Genomic DNA, 18,827 nt, shown 5'->3' on the forward strand with positions numbered 1-18,827 from the left:
CGTTACCTCCTCAATCCTCGTTAGAAACTCAATTAGAGACATACAGACAGTTTAAACATATTAGTAATCAACTGAACCAAACAAGCACGAATACTTGTTAGCATGTCTTTTGACAAGCTCAGAGGGAAAGGAGATTTCAACCCGGGATTTCAATGAACTCGGGTACAATTATCCACGTGGGCCTAGGTCTTCCCCTGCCGTGGGCACGAGAGGGCTGGATGCACCACAGCTGGGATTTTGTGAGAGGCTCTAGGAGTATTCCTGGCTGTTGCACGCAGAAAAAACAGGCAGATTGAAAAGAAGGAGAGTTGATGTAAAAAAGATGGAGGGAGGGAAGAGAGAATTGTAGAAGAAAAGGCAAAGTAAATTAAGGCCACGTGGAGAAAAGGCCCAGGGGAAACAGGAAGAAAGCTATAGGGAGAAATATGTATATAGACCCTATGAACTAGGAAAGTCAGAACACGGGTCCAATTCAGTTCCTGCTGCATATAAATGGAAACCGAGAGGTTTGGAGATAGCCACACACAACACACCCCTCTGAATAGTTCCCGGCGCACAATTCCTGCATCCTTTGTTCAGCATCTTCTCTTAGAGCATAGCTGACTGACTGATCAATGGAGTGAAAATCCTCCCCAACTTAAGGCCATTTTTTCCCTGCCCACTTAATAAAGAAGCTGGCTAAGGACCGATATTAAGTGGATAGACCGTGATCAACTCAGATACGCAGTGTGGGTTTCCATCCTGTTCGTGGATACAGTGTCTTGGAAAGCAATCTGGAATGACATAATGGCCCAATAGTGCTCTCTCTCTTATAAACCAAATGTGGTTTTGATAGGCTTTGCCCACGCAGTTCACGTTTGAACTGCATACGCCATCTCGCTGTCACTGTCTGCCAGAGAATGACAGCGCCCGCCTCGGAGACATTTTTCCACTATGATCTTTCAATTTGTTCTGGTCTGAAAAATGTGTGTAAATGAAAACAGAAAATTCAAACTCTGTGCCCACTTTAAACAGCTCGTTCTGGGTGTAGCGGGACTTTGCAACAGGTACTTCTCTGCTTCCCTTTCCTTTCAGCAAATGACCTTATTTTCTGATCATTTCCACCGTGCCAGAAAATATTTGCTGGATTTCCAGGAACTCTTTTATTTTTTCACCTCTTTTTGATCCATAATCTTTTTTTTTTTTTTTTTGCTCTTCCACCTCCCCTACCCCATCCCAGAAACCTTCGAGAGAACTCAGATTGGCCCCAGGATTCGAGAGAGACGCCACCTTATTTTCCCAAAGTTATACAGCCTCCCCCAGCCCCCTGGAAATTAATGAACATGACAGCCCCTCAAAAGTTCTTTTGCCCATCTGCTCTTGAGGGCGGGGGGCTAAGCCAGTCACCTTACTTTAAGTAATTATAACAGCTCAGGTTTCCTTAGAGACAGAGAGAGAAAATATTTACCCAGGGAACTCAGACCGGATTACTGTGGATAATTTGTATACACTTAAATTAGCGGGGGACTGGCGAGCCCGTAGGCTGCACAGTGTTGGCATTTTTACGCATTCCCACCCCTGTGCTCCTCTCTCGATCTGAGAGCCATTAAACCCACACCAGAGAACACCCTTACCTTCCTTGGCTTCACTTTGTCGTGGTAGTCATACTGGAAGATTCCTTTGTAGCTCAGCCCCAGCCACCACGGGATACCCTGCTTGTCCTAGGAGGTCGAAAGGAGCTTGAGTAAATTCGGGGTGGGAGGAGGATGGGCGCCAACCAAGCGGAGATTCCCAGCGCAGCTGAAGACAAGGGAATCCAATTTCCTTGGACTGGATCGAGCCCACCTGTCTACCTTTTATCTTAACAGGTGTGCCCAGTACCTAAGGATGCTCAGTTAGGTGAACGGGGGGGACATGGGAAGTGCCCAGGGCTGGGGACCGGGCTCTGTTCCTAACCAGGCACACAGCAGGGTCCCTTCCCCTTTATAAATAAGCAGAGAGTGCCCTGCTTTTTGTTTTTTGATTCTAAGACTTTAGGCTGTCCATGCTGGGCCCCTCACTCACCACCAAGGAAAATTTGAGAGATGTTGCACATTCTTATAAAAGACACTTCTGAACAGAGAAACTGTCATCGCTGTCAGAGCTACAGGGGCTGTGGAGTCAATGGAAAGTGACTCCTCTCACTTTAAGGACAAATCACAGCAAAGAGCTGGCCCGGCTTCACTCAGGATCCTCCCCAGCCCCAGCCAGCTGATGGCAGTGCAGGCTGGAAGGTGTCACCCCTGAGGTCCTGCTCACCCAAGGGCACAGCTGGGTGCCAGGCTGGACGAGGTGGCAAAATCGAAGCCGAGACATTCTCAGAACGGAGTTAGAAACACCACATCCCTGTTGATGCCTTGAACAGAGACCTCTCATCACCTGAGTGTAATCTGCAATTCTCCATTCAAATAGAATGATTCTGAATCGTTAACGCAAGCTGCCAAATGCTAATGTTTCATAGTGTGCATCACCAAGCAGCTTTTCCCTAGATTCGTCCTACGTGCCAAGGCTCTGAATAACCTAATATGCCCCTATCATGGGTGTCTCGAAAACTCACAATTGGCACAATGGTTTTGACGTATTTGTGGGGTGTGAGTTATTTCAAGATGAGCACAAAGATAAAAGGCAGAAGACACATTTTGCAAATTTTGTTAAAGCTTCAGGGTATATGATTTCGTTAAAAAATGTGAAAGGTAGTGTAAAATCCCTGTCTTAAACCCTGGTCTCTAGGAAGTACCTGTGTGCATGCAATGGTTTCGGGGACTAGAATGAGAAGAAACCGAATGCCACTGCAACATCAGATGGCCCAGATAAGTGCTGTCATTACACCAGCAGATCCCAAGGCCACCAAACAGGGAGCCTGGTGCAGGTGGCTCAGGCCTGCTTGGACTCGTGCTCCTTTTCCACATTAGTAGCAGAGCGACTGCTTACGCTTTGGGATTCCCGGAGCCAAGCCCCCATACCGATTTGGCACCTTGGAAAACACAAGCCCTGCTTCTGGGTCTCTAACAAACTGAAATAAGAGCACATTTCTAAGGTTTTATGGGAAGGCAGAAAGTGTACATACATATATATCTCAGAGACAGCTTTTTTGTTAAGTTCTAGGGCCGACAAAGAATCAGACCACAGGTATAAGCAAGTTGAAAGACCAGATGGAGTTTCCTCTGTCTCAAATAGTTTTCCAATAGTCACAAGACTTTTATGGGGGTAGTCAAGGAGGCAAGTTTCTTAATCTCTCTTTTAATCACAAGAGATGGAAGTGAGCTAACATTTAGGACAAACAGCAAACCAGAGAGTATGATCCAGGAATTCCCAAATTTCTGGTTCCCATCCTTGAATATAGACTTCTTGGCTATACATCACCACGAGTATTTCCACAATGGAGAGAAAATCTTACAGTTGAATGTCTATGAAATGCCTCTTATCATACTGTCAGAAACTACTGTTGGAGCCTTATGTTTCTTTTATGGTAACAAGATGGAGAGACAGAAGCTCTCCCTAGCAGGGCTGTTAACACCAGCCACCAGCACGGCTGAATTTGCAGACTCTTCTAATGAAGAACTGAATTTCCTTTGAGGGAGCCCACTGCCCCCTACTGCAGTGGCCACGGCCCAGGCACAGCCTCGCACGGGTCATCTCCTTAGAGGATCCACCTTTCTATTAATAATATGGGACAGGGAAGGCCCCAGGAGGCCAGGTCACACTGCTCATGACAGACTGTAGCTTAGGCTAAGGGCAAGGCTGGTTGTGATGGCTGTAGGAGTTTCTGGAATGATGGTGAAGAGGGATTTGGAGCTTCCGTGGGGGAGAGAGGAACTCTGGCAGGACATCGGGAGGAAATTAACCATTGCAGGCATTAAACAATCCTGAGCCAAGCTGTGGCATAGACTGGGCCCCCCTCACGTGCCTCACAGCTCTGGGCTCCATAAGTGTGGTTCCAACATGTGTCCCCACCATGGAAATGCACACATCCAACCACTCCATTCAACTCTCAAGGAACATTTACTCAGTAAATATTTACTGGGTGGGCATCTGCTATGTGCCAGGCACTACGCTGGGTTCTGGGAATATACAATAGAATGCGACACCTAGTCTTTGCCATCACAAGCCTGCACTTGAGCAGATGCTGTAGGCAATTCAGTGCACGCCAATGGCATGCAAAGTGTCATGCGAGCTACCACGGCTGGTGCAAAATGAATGAAACGTGGTGCATGTTCTAGTCTAAAGGAATTAAAAATAGAGTTGGGTGGAAACAGGGGGAAAGGCATTGGTGGATGAGTAAGTAAGAGAATCTCAGGTTGGGTGGTGGAACTGCTTGAGTTCAGACGTGTCTTCTGCTCTTGTGTGGGCGGACTCTGGGCAATGACTTAGTTACACTTCTCATGGGAGGATAAATTAAGGAAGAGAACTCGTCCTTCTCAGAGGCTCATGGTGGGCCATCTTTATCTATTATTTCAAAGAAGAGACCCCAGTCTGGAATATTATGGATAAGACAAAAGAGAATTTAGAACAGAGTCAAAGTCAGCACTGGGCTTGGCCATCATAACATTTAAGAAGACAGATAACGTCTTCATAAATGGACACATACTCAATTTGTCAGCCTATTAATAATCCCAGTTCTCCTCCTGTTAAAGCTGCCTTTGTGGTGTTTGACCACCATGACAAACGCTAGATTCTGCTGAAAGTTCTTGTTCTTTGTCTACAGTTCCTTGTATTTGGACGGAGTCTTCCTACTGATGTGCTCTGTGGTCTCATCTGCCAAGATTCTTCTGAGACCGAAAGGAAGTCGGGATTTATAATATTACTTCACAGAAGGGAGCACGAGTTTTGGAGCACAACTATATCGAGTCTCACTACATGGGGGTGTAAAATGCAGGGGCCCAGCTCCCCCCAGCATGCAATCTTCCTGCTAGGCCCTCCCCATCCCCCACTCCCACCAAAAACAATCTTCAGTAAGATCCAAAAGAAAAAAAATGAGAAGTTTTTGTTTGTTTGTCTGTTTGCTTGTTTTCTTTTAGGGCCGTCTTGGCAGCCTTTGCCAAATGAGCTCACTTACCTTCACTGCGTAATAGTGAACCCCATAGGTCGGGAGGGACTCCACGATGCTCATGTAGCTGGGAAGACAACACGCACACAAACAGGGTGGTTATTCGGCAGAACTGGGGTCATCTACGCATTTTTGTGTATGTGTGTGATAAGGTTCTCAGGGTGATCATTTACTTGCAAATTAAAATGAAACATACACCCTCCCCCCGACCTGGGAGACAGGCTCCATTTCCAAGGGGAATGGAGCAATGCTGACATACGATGTATTAACATGCACAAACACAGTCTCCACGAGTGCTGGGAAGGGCCACTTACTTCACGATTGCTTGACCTCTTGTCTGGCCGTTCAGTTTCTTATAGTGCTCAATTACTCTGTCTTCACTAGAATGAGAAGAAAAGAATTCTGTTACGAGAGTCCCAAGGTCAACGGCCAAGATTCCTGCTAGTGAGACACTGCTGAGCCCGAGCAACTTCATGAGAAGCTCCGATCCGTCTGAGAACACAGAGTACATGACGGCTCAGTGCAATAAGATTAGGGTTCAGGTTTTGGGGTTGGCTTCTAGTAAGAAATGAAACCACAGGAGGAGAGTCGGAAGTGGTCAGCAAAGATCCCGAGTGGACGCCGTGGCTGAGCTCCCGTGGGTTGCACTCCTCATCTCCTGCGTCCCATCTACACGGGGCCTCCTGGGCGCAGGGCAGGCGCTGAGCTTAACCAAGTGCCCACAGCCCACCTGCTCCAAGGCAGAAGTCAGACATCGAGGGCTTTCAAGGAGGATGGAAAGTTCTGGAATTTGGGCTTGGTTAATATAAACCATGAGGCAACAAAAGCCCTATTGGGAACACTCAGGGCAATAAAAAAACCAGCTCCGAGAATCAGACAGGAATTTCTTCCCCTTGTGAAACCTGAGTTCTGCGACACCCAGAGGTGAGCGGGCTCCTTGGCCACAGCGGTGAGCCAGACTTTCCCTGACAGCGCGGGGGGCAGCCAGGTGGCACGTGGTTCTCCTTGGGAAGTGACTCTGGCGCCCACGGGTGGGAGCTGCAGCTGTGCCCGCTGCTGTTTTTGGAACCGCAGAGCCAACCTCGGAACCCAAGTTCTCACTCTTCTGCCACCTCCTCATCACAGGCAACTCGAAGTTCTACTTCGAGTGTGACAAAGTCCTCCCCTGACTGACAATCCCCGAGGAGCATCCGCTCCAGGGACGGGCCCTGGCGGTGCCAGGCCTTCAGAGTCGTGGCAAGAGGTTCGGGGCTCATCCCCACCCACCCACCGAATCAATAGCTGCGCTGGTACATTTCATGTCACGCGATCTGGGGTTCTGTGCGATTGGCTCCCAGATCCAGGGTCAAGCAACTCGGTGTAGACAAGTGCCTGTTTCCTTTGCAGCTCTGGGCAGAGGGTCCCCGGGTGAGGTGGGGAGACCAAAGGCCATGTTGTGCTGAACACGCGCAAGCCTCATGCAAAGCGGCAGTGACAGGCGGAAACACCGCCACAAAGCTGCTGACCAGCGACATGGCCTGATCCGGGTCTCTTGGTGCCCGGCAGCTGCAGGCATCTGTCACTCCCCACCTGGGCCTGTGCCTCTTGCTGCCTGAGACCACCTGTGAAGCCACAACGGTGACCTTCTCCGTCCTCAGTTTTTCTGGCTCCTTTGGCCCCATAATATGGGAGCACGGAGCGAGCAGATAGTGGAGACGGTGCAAGAAAAATCCAGAAAGAGACAGAGAGAGAAAGAGGGAAGCAAGGAGAGGGAAAGGCAGAGGGAGAGAGAAGAGAAGGAATTCATGACTCCCAGGTGCACACAGGGGTGTCACAATGTCGGGAACCAAATGAACAAAGTGATGATGAGGGACCCACGGGCATTACAGCCCTCAGTGGCAGATAATCCCTCCCGGTAGGAACAGCCGATCTCTCTAGTGACCTTCCTGCACCCCCGTCTCCTTCCCCACCGGTTTCCTGGAAGTGAACGGCTAGCCGGGAGGGTAGAGAAGATGAGGGCCCAGGAGCAGGAGGACCCATGGTGGAGAGTGACAGGGTCCCAGGAACCAGGAAACGCCCCCATCACTTTTTGGTGCTCGCAGCTGCGGGCACGATCCCCGCGGGTCAAACAGCTTGAGCTCTTCGGGGGCAGGTTATGACTACAGAAAGCCATGATTTATCTAGATCTGTGTTCCCAAAGCAAGAGTGGCAACAGCACTGTTCTGAGAGATGGAATTAGGGACGACAGACGCCGAGGCAGGCTCGGGCTTGGAGTCCAGCCCCCCGCGACTGGGGTCTCTCGGAGAGAAATGATCTACAAGCCGAAATTCAATCCTGCTATGAACTCTGCATCCAGACACAGCCTATTCCAGCCACAGGGATCTGTCCAAACCACCTGAGTGACTGTACAATTCGTTTACTGCCCGGAAAAGGGTCTAGACAAGATGAAACGCTAGTGATCCGTGTATTTCAGACAGTGCAGACAGAAGCGCTCACACAAGTCACGTGCATTGTAGTTTATCAGGATTGACTTGTTCTTCGTGTTTTGTTTTGTTTTATTTTATTTTAATAAAAAACGGTTATAGTGATTTTTGCTGAGGAGTCAGAAGGAACATCGGAGAAGCAGAATTGTCCTTGTCAAAGGACAACGGTCAGGGCTTAGGAGCCCAACAGGATGTCAACACACCACCCCAGGAATGCAAGCCCCGCTCGGCTGTGGCCCAGACCCCGCTGGGAAACTTTCAAACACCTGGATCATCCAGAATCAGTAATTTCGGGCCCGACAGATGAACTAGGGCATAATGTTACAAGGCAGCTCAGTCGGGAGATACGAAACACTGCAGGAAAATAAAAGAATCACTCTCTTTTGCAAAGAAAAAAGAAAAGCCTGTGGTTCTCCCACATCTCAGAACCTCACAGATCCTGGCATCAAATGACAGCGACTCCCAGTGAAACCCGAGCAGCACATGAAAGGCCCTCGAAGTAGGCGAAACTTCCAAAGTGAAATTCTAGAAGGTTCTTTTTTTTTTTTTAAATAAAAACAACAGAAAAGGAGAGGTCTCACACACATTTCGATAAATGCAGAAACCAGTTTCAAGAAGACACAAGGGGACTTAATGCGCCCGGGAGTCCCGGTGACAGGCAGGAGCTGGCAGAGCGTGGATGAGGTTGTCTGGAGCCCAGCGCACCCGGGGAGGGGCTCGCTCCCGGAGGAGACCCCGGGGGTCTTACCAGTAGGCCAGGGAAGGGTGCTCCTTCAGGGCTTGGGTGGGAAGGGCTGGCAGCTTCTTCAAGTCACTCCTCACCACTTCATTACTGCAAGAGAGAAATGCCCAGAAATGCACTCTGAGAAAATAACCACATTCTCTGATCCGACCTGGCCCGGCGACTTGTCCCAGAGACCCCGCATCTGTTCCCTTTCAAAGAAGAGTGGTGGGAGGGAGGGGTGTTCTCTTTTTATTTATTTACTTAATAGAGATGAAAAAGAAAACACAATACCCACAGCTGCTCCTCACAGGGCAGGGCAGGGCGCCCACAGATGACCCAAGTGCCTTTCCAAACGCTGCTCTCAAACAGCGGCGCAGACTGAGCGCCCCTGGGCTGCCCTGAGCAGAAATCTGGGGAGGGGAAGGGTCCCCAGGGTGCCCCTGAGGGAGGACCCTAGAAGGAGCTCCCCACGACCCAATGTTAGGCTCACAGGGTCCAAGAATGGGCAACGTCACTGCCTTCTCCTGGAGAGCTACTCGCCTTGCTCCTATACGATGCCAGTTTGCTTTCCTTACATTGATCACGTGCTGGAAACTGTCCTTTGAAATATGGTAAATAAATTGAGTTTAGGTTGAGTCTCCCTCATCTGAAATGCTTGGGAGCAGAAGTACTCTGGATTTCATTATTTTTTTGGATTTTGGAATATTTGCATTGTATACGTATCGGTTGAGTACCCTAAACTCTGAAAATCTGAAAAAAATCTGAAAAACTAAAACCCAAGGTGCTCCAATGAGCATTTCCTTCGAGTGGCATGTTGGCACTCAAAAAGTATCAGATTTTGGAGCATTTTGAATTTCACATTTTCAGATTAGGGAGACTCAAAAGGCCTGAACCTACTTAGAAAGTGTGAAATGTACTGTCTGCTACAGGTTGAGCATCCAATATCCAAAAATCCAAAATCTGTTTTTTTCAGATGATTTTCAGATGTTTTTAGATTTTCAGATTTTGGGATGCTCAACAGGTAAGTATATAATGCAAATATTCCAAAATGCAAAAAAAAAAAAGAAAAAAAAACAAAAAAACAAAATCTGAAACACTTCTGCTCCTAAGCATTCAGGATGAGGGAGACTCAACCTATACCATCTGGTCTTGGGACCAGAAATTCTTTTTCCCGTAGACTCCCATGTGCTCAGGTTTGAAAGATCCTTTATACTCCCCCCAGTTTAACCAGCCTCCTTCGGACATCTGCCTCCTCTCTAGACACTCAGCAGATCCCCAACCCCTCTGAGCCAGGCCATCTGTGGTGCTGGCACTTACTACCTCCAGAGCCACGAGTGGCATCCACTTTGGGATGGTTATGGTATCGAAAGAGCATCTCCCTGTCCTGGTCCAGAGCCTCAGCGCCTCAGCTGGGGTTGCAAAGGCTCATGTCGTGGAGCCGAACCTCGCCATCCATCACAGCTCTGACCTGGGCCATGCTAGCACCTTCTGTGTTGCTCATCCAAAGCGAGGCAAATATTGGCCACCATGACACCGGGAAGTACACTCCAAAAAAACCAGTGAGCTAGGACCTCCAGAAATAAACATGAAGGAAGTAAGGAACACTGAAGTCACAGTTGGGGTGTTCCTGAGGTGTCTGGATGGCGGACACCCCCACACCCATCCTGCTAACTGGAGGACATATCATTCCATGTGTCCCAGCAGGAAATATTGCCAATGACAATGAGATCAATCAGCAGCTTCGCCAGTGGAGACCCGTGCCCACTATGCAAAACCATACTGACACTTTAAGTTCATTTGTGTGGTGACAAAGAAACACATGGAGATGCAGTGACATCACAGCTGCTCCCAGAAAGGGCATTTTTTCAAGTACATAAAGAAGCAATGACAGTGGTGTTTGTGAATCCTGGCTGCAAATGAGCAACTAGAGAGAAAATGTGTAATTGTTTGAATCAACATACCCAAGTACTGGGACTGTTATAATCTAAGTGGTAAGGCAAGGATTTAGCAATTAATACTCCATAAGCTGAAGGTATTTATGGAGCCCCTGCTAGTATATGGAAAGTATTGTAGGGGATACCGAAAAACGATGAGACAGTCCTTACCCAAAAGGTGCTCCCGATCTAGCTGGGGAGGTGTGAGGTGCATCTGCAAAGCTAACTGACCACACGGGCAGTGGTTGCTTGTGCCAATTCAAAAAACAAATTTGAAAGTTCAGAGGAGATAAGGTCCCCTTACGGCTCTGGGGTAAGACCAGGCTTTGCAGGATGCCTGCACTGAAGAAAAGGGCAGGAATAGCATCTTTCTCCCAAATGGGACTCAGAAAGTCATGGCGCCCACGTCACTGGAACTGAAGAAACTGACTAGAGAGGGTGGTATGTCATGGGCAAAATGATCTTCAATGCCAGGCTAAGAGGTTCAAGTTGATCCAGTTGGCAATGGGACAGCCACTGCAGGTTTTCAAACAGGTATAGTCCTGGTACTTAGGAAAACCCCATTCCTAAGTACGTTTCAGAATTTTTACTCGAATGCTATTAAAGCCTAGTTTAAGCAAATATTCAGTTCGCCAATCACTTGAGAGCCCACAGTGATGAATCTCTTCATCTTCTCACCCTGTTTAACCAACCGCAAGTTCCCTGAGCAAAGGGATTAGACTTAACGGTTCATCAGCACCTAGAGTACTGCCTTCGATTCGAAAGGCACTTTCATCAGATAAACATATTGGATGAAACCATGAGAAAGGTCCATCAGTAGCTCCTTTATTGAGCTGAAATTTGAGTTTGGGTTTACTCACAACCATCCCATCTAAAGTATATTTGGGGAAGGAAGGAACTAAGGGAGGAAGGGATCGTGTTACCCACCAAACACTTGTTTGTTGGCAAACAAGTTTCCCTGATGACAGCCACAGGTTTGGTTTCTTTGCTGCAGCTTGGGGTTCTCTGGCTGTCCCCCAGGGCAAGGTTACATAGAAAAATATAACAAGAAATCACCAAGGCGTGAAGCCCGTCCAAATCCATTATATTTTGGAAGCGATCCATGGCTCTTAATGCTTCCCGAAGGACAAATACGTAGCAATGTTCTATTTGCCTTTCCGCTGTTTATAAACATCTGCAGTAACTTAGAGGTGTCCAGCTCTGTCAATCTGGCCAAACGCTGTGGCTGATAATCAGAAAGTTGCTCTAAGGGAAAACTTGGTCACTCTGCCTCCACAGACTTGTGAGGCTATGGCCTAACAAATGTTCTAGAAGTTCCCAGTTTCCCACCTCCATGTCTTCCACTTTGATGTTTTCCCCAGAGTTCACTACAAGTGATAAATACCAACTTTTAAAACAGTTCATTGTGGCTGTATTCCATTTTTAGACAAAAGCAAAAAGATCTCTCAGAGAGCCAGTTGCTAAACAGAAATGAAAATAAAATTCAAGTCTTATTGTCTTTAATATTAACCAGATTTTATTCAAAACTTTTAGGTAGCTATTAATATGGCCAGCAGAAAAGCAGTATGTAGACGCTACGCTGGTCCTTGATTTAGGTTGTTTTGTTTTGTTTTGTTTTTGAGATGATGTGCCTGTCTTCGACCACCTATACTGCTCATAAAATATGGGAACTTAGAATAATCTACTGGGGAAAACCAAAGATTTCTAGCAGAGAATTTGCCACAGTGAACAACAACAAATTTAACTGAGACACCATAAAGTAAAGAAAGCAGAAATGATTTTTGCGAGAGAAGAATTAGTAAAATCCACAATGTGTTTGTTTTCCTTTAAAATACTAGGAAATAACTTTTTCAAGAAATTCCCCCTGGGTCAAATGAAATGTCTGTAATTTGTGGGAGAAACCTGGGGGCAAAGAGAATATGCTGAGTGTGGAAGAATTCTTCCTGAAACAGCTGTTTTGATATGCACTGGTATAAAAATAATACGGTGCTAAACCCAGAAAGTAATACTAGCGGAACAGAAACGATAACGCAACACTCAGAAACAGTAATACTACACTAGCATTGGACTAGCTCCTCCATGTTTCATGAGAGGATTATCAAAGGTAAAGTTCTCCAGGAAGAGGTATTTCATAAGTGAAAAAAGAGTATGACAGGTCCTCAGTCCCTTATTCGCAATCCCCAAATCCACAAAGCTCTAGGAAACAAATTTTTCTTAACCTGCTTGGCAGCAAACTTAACCTGTTTGCATGAGGCAGGGTTTGATCTTTTCTCTCTCCCACTTGGTGTGAACATCCAAGTTTTGGTGCAAGAGCGCTGATGAGTTTGGTTTGGTGCTGCCCCAGACCCTGCCCAGGGGGTGGTGCGGGCGCTGAACTACCCGTCTAAAACCTGATCGATTCTGAATTCGGAAAGATTAGGACTCTAAAGTTTCAGACATGCATTGTGGATCTGTGTTCCTTTATTAGATCACACAATAAACCTAGAAAACTCTGAGAAAGATTCATAAGGGAAGTTATAGATTTTTATCTATTAATATATCTATCATTATCTATTGATCTTTAAAATTCATGCAGGAAATAATCTTCATTCACTTCCCTTTCCTTCCTCCTTCTTTCCCTCCTTCTTCCTTTTTTTGTGAACCAAGGTCAAGGTAGGGTTACCTGCCTCTCTTCTCCCTATCGCTTTTTTCCCAGGTGTGTAGGGAGGGCTCAGAAAAGCTGATCGCTTGGGCAATGTTGTAGGTGTCTTCCACCACTGGACTGGGCCCATCTGTCAGAGAAACTTCTGCTATTGCATTTGACCATTTGCAGACAACAGGAAGCACCTGGAGAGCCTTGGAGATTTTTTTTTTTTTCCCCCCCAGCATGGGATTCTGGGCATGTGTCATAGATGAATATGTCACACAAATTTACCAACTGTTCAGAGAGGCAAAATTACAAACATGTTTATGAATTACGTGCCTTTATTTATTAAGCTAATTGTTAAATTATATGAGATTCTTCTTGATTAGTGAGTCTAATTTCCTGGGGTGAAAGGCAAGTTTTGTGAATTTCCAACTTAGTTGTAAATACAGAAAATTAAAAACAAGTTAGGCCAGGCGCGGTGGCTCACGCCTGTAATCCTAGCACTCTGGGAGGCCGAGGTGGGTGGATCGTTTGAGCTCAGGAGTTCGAGACCAGCCTGAGCAAGAGAGCGAGACCCCATCTCTACTAAAAATAGAAAGAAATTATATGGACAGCTAAAAATATATATAGAAAAAATTAGCCGGGCATGGTGGCGCATGCCTGTAGTCCCAGCTACTCGGGAGGCTGAGGCAGGAGGATTGCTTGAGCCCAGGAGTTGGAGGTTGCTGTGAGCTAGGCTGACGCCACGGCACTCACTCTAGCCTGGGCAACAGAGTGAGACTCTGTCTCAAAAAAAAAAAAAAAAAAAGTTAAAAAAACCTGTTTCCTAAGTCTACCATTTCAGGCAAATAATTTTACTGGAACAGCCGAAGAAGAAACAATTGATTAATTTTCTATATTTCTAAATGTCACCCTTTAGATTGGAAATCTCAACTCTGAAAAACTGACAGAGTGCCACAGCCATGAACCTTTGTGCTATTCACAGGTTTAACTCAAAATAGAATATTTCAATATGATAAATAAATGCTTAACAAAAGAGGTAGGCTGTCATAATGCAAAATTTCCTCCTTCCTTTCTATTCTAGGCAATTCCCATAGGATTTGAAGAATAAAATTTTGCAAAAACACCCTCTCTGAATACTTCTTTATGCATTGAAAATGTGAATTACACACTTGAAAGCTCAGTGAAATGGACTTTTGTGCCCAAAACAAAGCCTTCTGTAAGAATTTATAACTTTTCCACTTGAACATTTTGCTTCAAATTTTCACAGATTCTGTTCCTTTCAAAAGCTCTGGCTGGCATGAAAGATTCCAGCTGCTCCTGAATTACTCATGGTCCTCAAAGTCATTTTTAAACCATGGGAAAACTCCATATATTTTTTTTTTCTTTTATAAAGTAATATATGAGAATTATACTAACTTCAATTCTTCCCACAAAAATTTTCTTTGAGCTGATAGGTGTGTTTCAAGTTTAATAGATGATTTTTTTTTCCTAGGACATTTCCAATAGGGCAATTTGCAAGTTTAGGTATTAAAGATACTGTTGTTACATACGTTGTATTCCAAATGTTAACCATTTCAAACATCATGGTCTGAGTATTTTTTTTCACTCATTATCTAATAGTCTCAGCAAATCTCTTTCTCTTACCATATGATCCATGCCAGCTGTTTCCTTTCAAGTGGCCAATTAAAAAAATCATAGGAAACTACACTCCAATGATCTAATGATGATTTAAAACCAAGCTTGCTCAGAATCGTAGTAGTAAAAACCACTGATGTAAGTGCAAAGCAATGATAGTAGTAGTGTGGGATTTGTGATTTACAGACTGCTGCTTTAGATTAATTAACTCTCAGTGCTGCAGCTGGCAAGAAAATAATTTGGTCATCTTTTTAAAGATAGCAATCGATACAAATGTTTGTATTACTAAAAAAAAAAAAAGTCTTTCAGGAGAAAATTAGCTCTTTGTGTTCTTTTCTGTTGATCATCAAAGTTCTTCCTTTAACCTCTGACTGCCTATAAGGCATCCTCTGGCTTGAACAAAAAGACAAACCTAGAATTCTCCAACACCAGTAAGCCAAGTTTAGTTTATACCAGTTCACAAATGAGCTTTAAAAAGGCAGAATAGATTTCAAACAAAAGAAAAAAAGAAAAAATCAAGGGGGCTCTTTTAGAAATTGTCATAAAAATTTCTTTTTCTCCAGACTAGTGACCACACAGTCCCATGGTTTACAGAAGATAAAATATTAAAAGCTCTTTACGTTTTTTGCCTCTAACTGCTCTCCCAGGGACCCAAGAACACACAATCTGTAGAAGTTAATGGGGAATTTTCAGCACAAATAAATTCTCCAACTCCTCTTCTAAAATGGAGAGGAAAATCAATTTCCCTTGTGAAGGGAGGGCTATTTGTTTGTATTGATTGAGTAATGCATTGCTCTATTCCTAAAAGCAGGATTTTTTTTTTTTTTAAAAAGAAACACAATACTTCAGGGACACGCTACGATTTCTCACCGACCACTGAACTCTCTCACTTGGACCAGCATTTAATTTTGTACAGATGTCGTATAAACTGACCTCCAAGTATTCAATCAAAACCTCACTTCTTTTCCTTGAGTCGCTGTGTTTATTTGGAAGGGGGAGTCTGCAGACACAGGGTGGCTTCTGTCACCTCGTAAGCCTATGATAGGCTCCGCCAGGTAGGCAAGATGTGGCCCGTGGATCTTTACATAAAATTTCCTCCATATCAGTCTTTTTCAGGTGCTGTTTGCTCACTGGTCCTACTACATGTCATGCCGGAGGAATCCTGCTTTAGTGATTAACATCAGTACATCCGGTCCTCTGTAACAAAGATATTTCCATGTCCCCGCAGCCAGCCCAGAGGAACAGAGCTTTGCTGATCTGGTTTCAGTAAATCTTGTTAACCAAAAATTCTACAGAACAGATGTTTTTTGCTTGTCCTTGTTAATGTATGGATGATCCTTTATTTCAAAGGTAGTGTGATGTTGGCATTTATGACTTGTGTTCGGCATGAAGCATTTCTAAATCGCTTCAATTTTGCAAACTGTTATTATTTAAAAGGAAATTTGTGGCATGCTTTCAGAAAGATCTGAACGGGTAACTGAAGGTGAAAAGTGAGATGATTCTTAAAATCAAGGTAAGGAAATTGGCCAATACAGTTTTCAGTTAGGGTCCCTTTAGAAAGAAAAAAAAAACCAAAACAAAAAATCAAGCTCTTGTACATAATACCTTGCTTAGTACAATGTGGTGATAAGTCTTCTGTTAAATTAAATTAGAATACAACTAGAAAATCTAGATGTCAGGTCAGTTGATTAAATGAGGTATTCTCTGCACTGACCCTTTTAAGGAAGAGAATATTGTTTTTTCTATAGTAACCCAAGAGTTTTTTTTTTTTTTTTTAAGTTTTAAAATAGAACACATCAGGGCTCAGTATTCAAACCAGCAGAGTGTTTGTGATGAATAAAATATGTATTAATCATAGATAATGTCTGTTAGTTGACTAATGTTCAATAGTGATTATCTAATGAGAACTTTTTGTTTTTAAACTACACTGGCACCTAATGTTTGTCCTGATAACTGTCTTGGTTAACAGCTCTGAGGCTATTCAATTCATTGTTTTTAAACAGAAATGCCACATCTATTGATTTCCTGATTGTTGATAGACACGGGGTTTTTTTTTTTTTAACAAGCATATGCACCAGGAAATGAAATAGGATTACTACATGCTGTGCTAAGGAAAACAATAAAAGTGAAAGAAATACAGTATTTTTAGATAAGACTGTTTCCTGAATCTTTAATGGTATCATACAAATTTGTGCACCATATGTTGGAATATGAACATTTATGGCCTATATTTCTTCCTGCTGTAGACAATACTACTTATCCACCTATCCCTCAGTCATTTTCTTTCAGCATTGCTAAACCCAACTTGTCACTGTAAAGTTGAAAAAGACAAGGAAGTGAGCAATTCTATCAACGGGAAAGAAAAGAGAATTATGTAAGAATAAGCCTTCAGGGATCTGCTGAGCAAAAAGAAAGTCCAAAAGAAGAAGCAGAAGAGCCTGGAAGTTTCACAAGAATAGTTAAGATTTTGGGTCGTCTTCATGTAGTTCTCTTTCTACTAAAGCATATCAGCACTTTTGACTTCTCTCTTTTATAAAAATAAACCCTGTTCTCTTGTACTTCAAAGCAATCGCTCTCATAATTCGTAGATTTTTTTTTTTTTTTTTTTTTTGAGACAGAGTCTCACTCTGTTGCCCAGGCTAGAGTGAGTGCCGTGGCGTCAGCCTAGCTCACAGCAACCTCAAACTCCTGAGCTCAAGGGATCCTCCTGTCTCAGCCTCCCGAGTAGCTGGGACTACAGGCATGTGCCACCATGCCCGGCTAATTTTTTCTATATATTTTTAGCTGTCTATATAATTTCTTTCTATTTTTTAGTAGAGATGGGGTCTCGCTCTTGCTCAGGCTGGTCTCGAACTCCTGAGCTCAAACGATCCGCCCACCTCGGCCTCCCAGAGTGCTAGGATTACAGGCGTGAGCCACCGCGCCCGGCCTAATTTGTAGATTTTTAATACTCATTCCACATAAATGCAATTTGTAGATAGTCATTGAAATGTAAATATCAGATGACAACGTCTTGGGAGAGAATAGCCTTTTGGGAAGTTATAGATTCAGAACCTCTGGGGCTATGAAATAGTTACTTGCCTTTTGTGTGTGACTGTTAATTTAAAAGGTTATTTGATGCTAAATTCTAGACTAGCTTAGAGTTCAGCCCTGGACCTTGTGTTATATATATAATAGCCTTCTTCAGTGTGCTGTATGTTCTAAGCTGACATGTCATAAATGTTGTTTAAGAAAACATATTACATTTACAGGAAGCGTTTAAAGTCAAAGCCACCCAGTTAAACACAACTAAGGTTGTCTAGTCATGCATTAATTACTAATATAACAAAAATAACTTTGTATAATAATGCATACATTTATTTATACACCTTTATATGTATTTACATAAATTATATAAACTGTGAGAATAGGATGTCTCAAATGCCTCAATGTTCAACCACCAAACCAAATGTGGTCAACTTTAGCGTTTTGGGATCTTCCCAGAAGTAGATGGCAAGGAATTTAGAATGACTTCTCTTGTTCCAAAAACTCTAGGCCACTCAAATATACTGTTATCTCTGGACCCCTGAAGAGGGCTTTACTACCCACGGGTCTGCTACAGGAAACAGGTATTTATCAGAGGCCCCCATGTAATAGACAACCTCCGCCTTCCATGGTGTGGGATTTATGCTATTAGATAAACTGACCTTTTGGATAAAAGGTGCCTGACCTCCCCCTTCCCCTGACGGTGATTTCTCTCTGCTGACAGCTGCCCTTACAAACAAACTGCTAGGTAGCACTTTGACAAATGAAGCTCAGCCAGGATCTTTTGTTTCTCTGAATTCAGCCAACAAGCTGGCATTCCAGAAGCTCTTTAGGGGGCCATGAATTACTGTGGGGCCAGGCCTGCGCTTCCTCCTCCCCAGCGATCCCTGTGGCCACACGTTCCCATGATCTGTGGGGCCAGATGACGCTGTTCCCAGTTTGCATTCCACCCTGTCAGGGCACTCTCAAAATAAATAATATTTACAGCAGAGTTCAGAGCTGGTGAAGAAACAGGGAAGAAAAATGTATCTTCAGAGTAAGCAGACGAGACACTGGAATTCATTGGACTTGTGGTTTGTAAACCATTTTTTTTCCATGGGACTCCAGAAATCTTTGTAAGTAGATCGGGACCTGCACTTATCAAAATCCCAAATTCCAATGCCTAATGAAGGTCATAAAAAAGTGACAAAGAAAAAAAAAACATAACAAAGTATAGTTTCTATGACCTGAAAACATTCTCATTCAACAAATCAGTCAATGGTTACTGGCTACCTAGAAAGTTCAAGGTTTTTACAGTCACTGTCTATTTAAAAATTTGATGACCTCTTCTTTATGCCAAGAAGTTGGGAAACCT

General features: G+C 44.2%; 1 protein-coding gene across 2 annotated transcripts in view; it reads right to left on the bottom strand.

Moving 5' to 3' along the window:
• FRMD4A (FERM domain containing 4A) overlaps nucleotides 1–18,827 on the bottom strand; it is a 263,393-nt gene that overhangs the window by 66,069 nt on the left and 178,497 nt on the right. For both annotated transcript variants that reach the window (XM_069458721.1, XM_069458720.1), the window contains exons 8-11: nucleotides 8,276–8,359; nucleotides 5,380–5,445; nucleotides 5,075–5,132; nucleotides 1,614–1,700 (exon numbers count right to left, since the gene is read on the bottom strand). In XM_069458721.1, coding sequence (XP_069314822.1) covers nucleotides 1,614–1,700; nucleotides 5,075–5,132; nucleotides 5,380–5,445; nucleotides 8,276–8,359 — 295 coding nt within the window. The remainder of the gene's footprint in view (nucleotides 1–1,613; nucleotides 1,701–5,074; nucleotides 5,133–5,379; nucleotides 5,446–8,275; nucleotides 8,360–18,827) is intronic.

Source organism: Eulemur rufifrons, chromosome 25 (genome assembly GCF_041146395.1).
Source record: "Eulemur rufifrons isolate Redbay chromosome 25, OSU_ERuf_1, whole genome shotgun sequence".
Taxonomy (NCBI): Eukaryota; Metazoa; Chordata; class Mammalia; order Primates; family Lemuridae; genus Eulemur; species Eulemur rufifrons.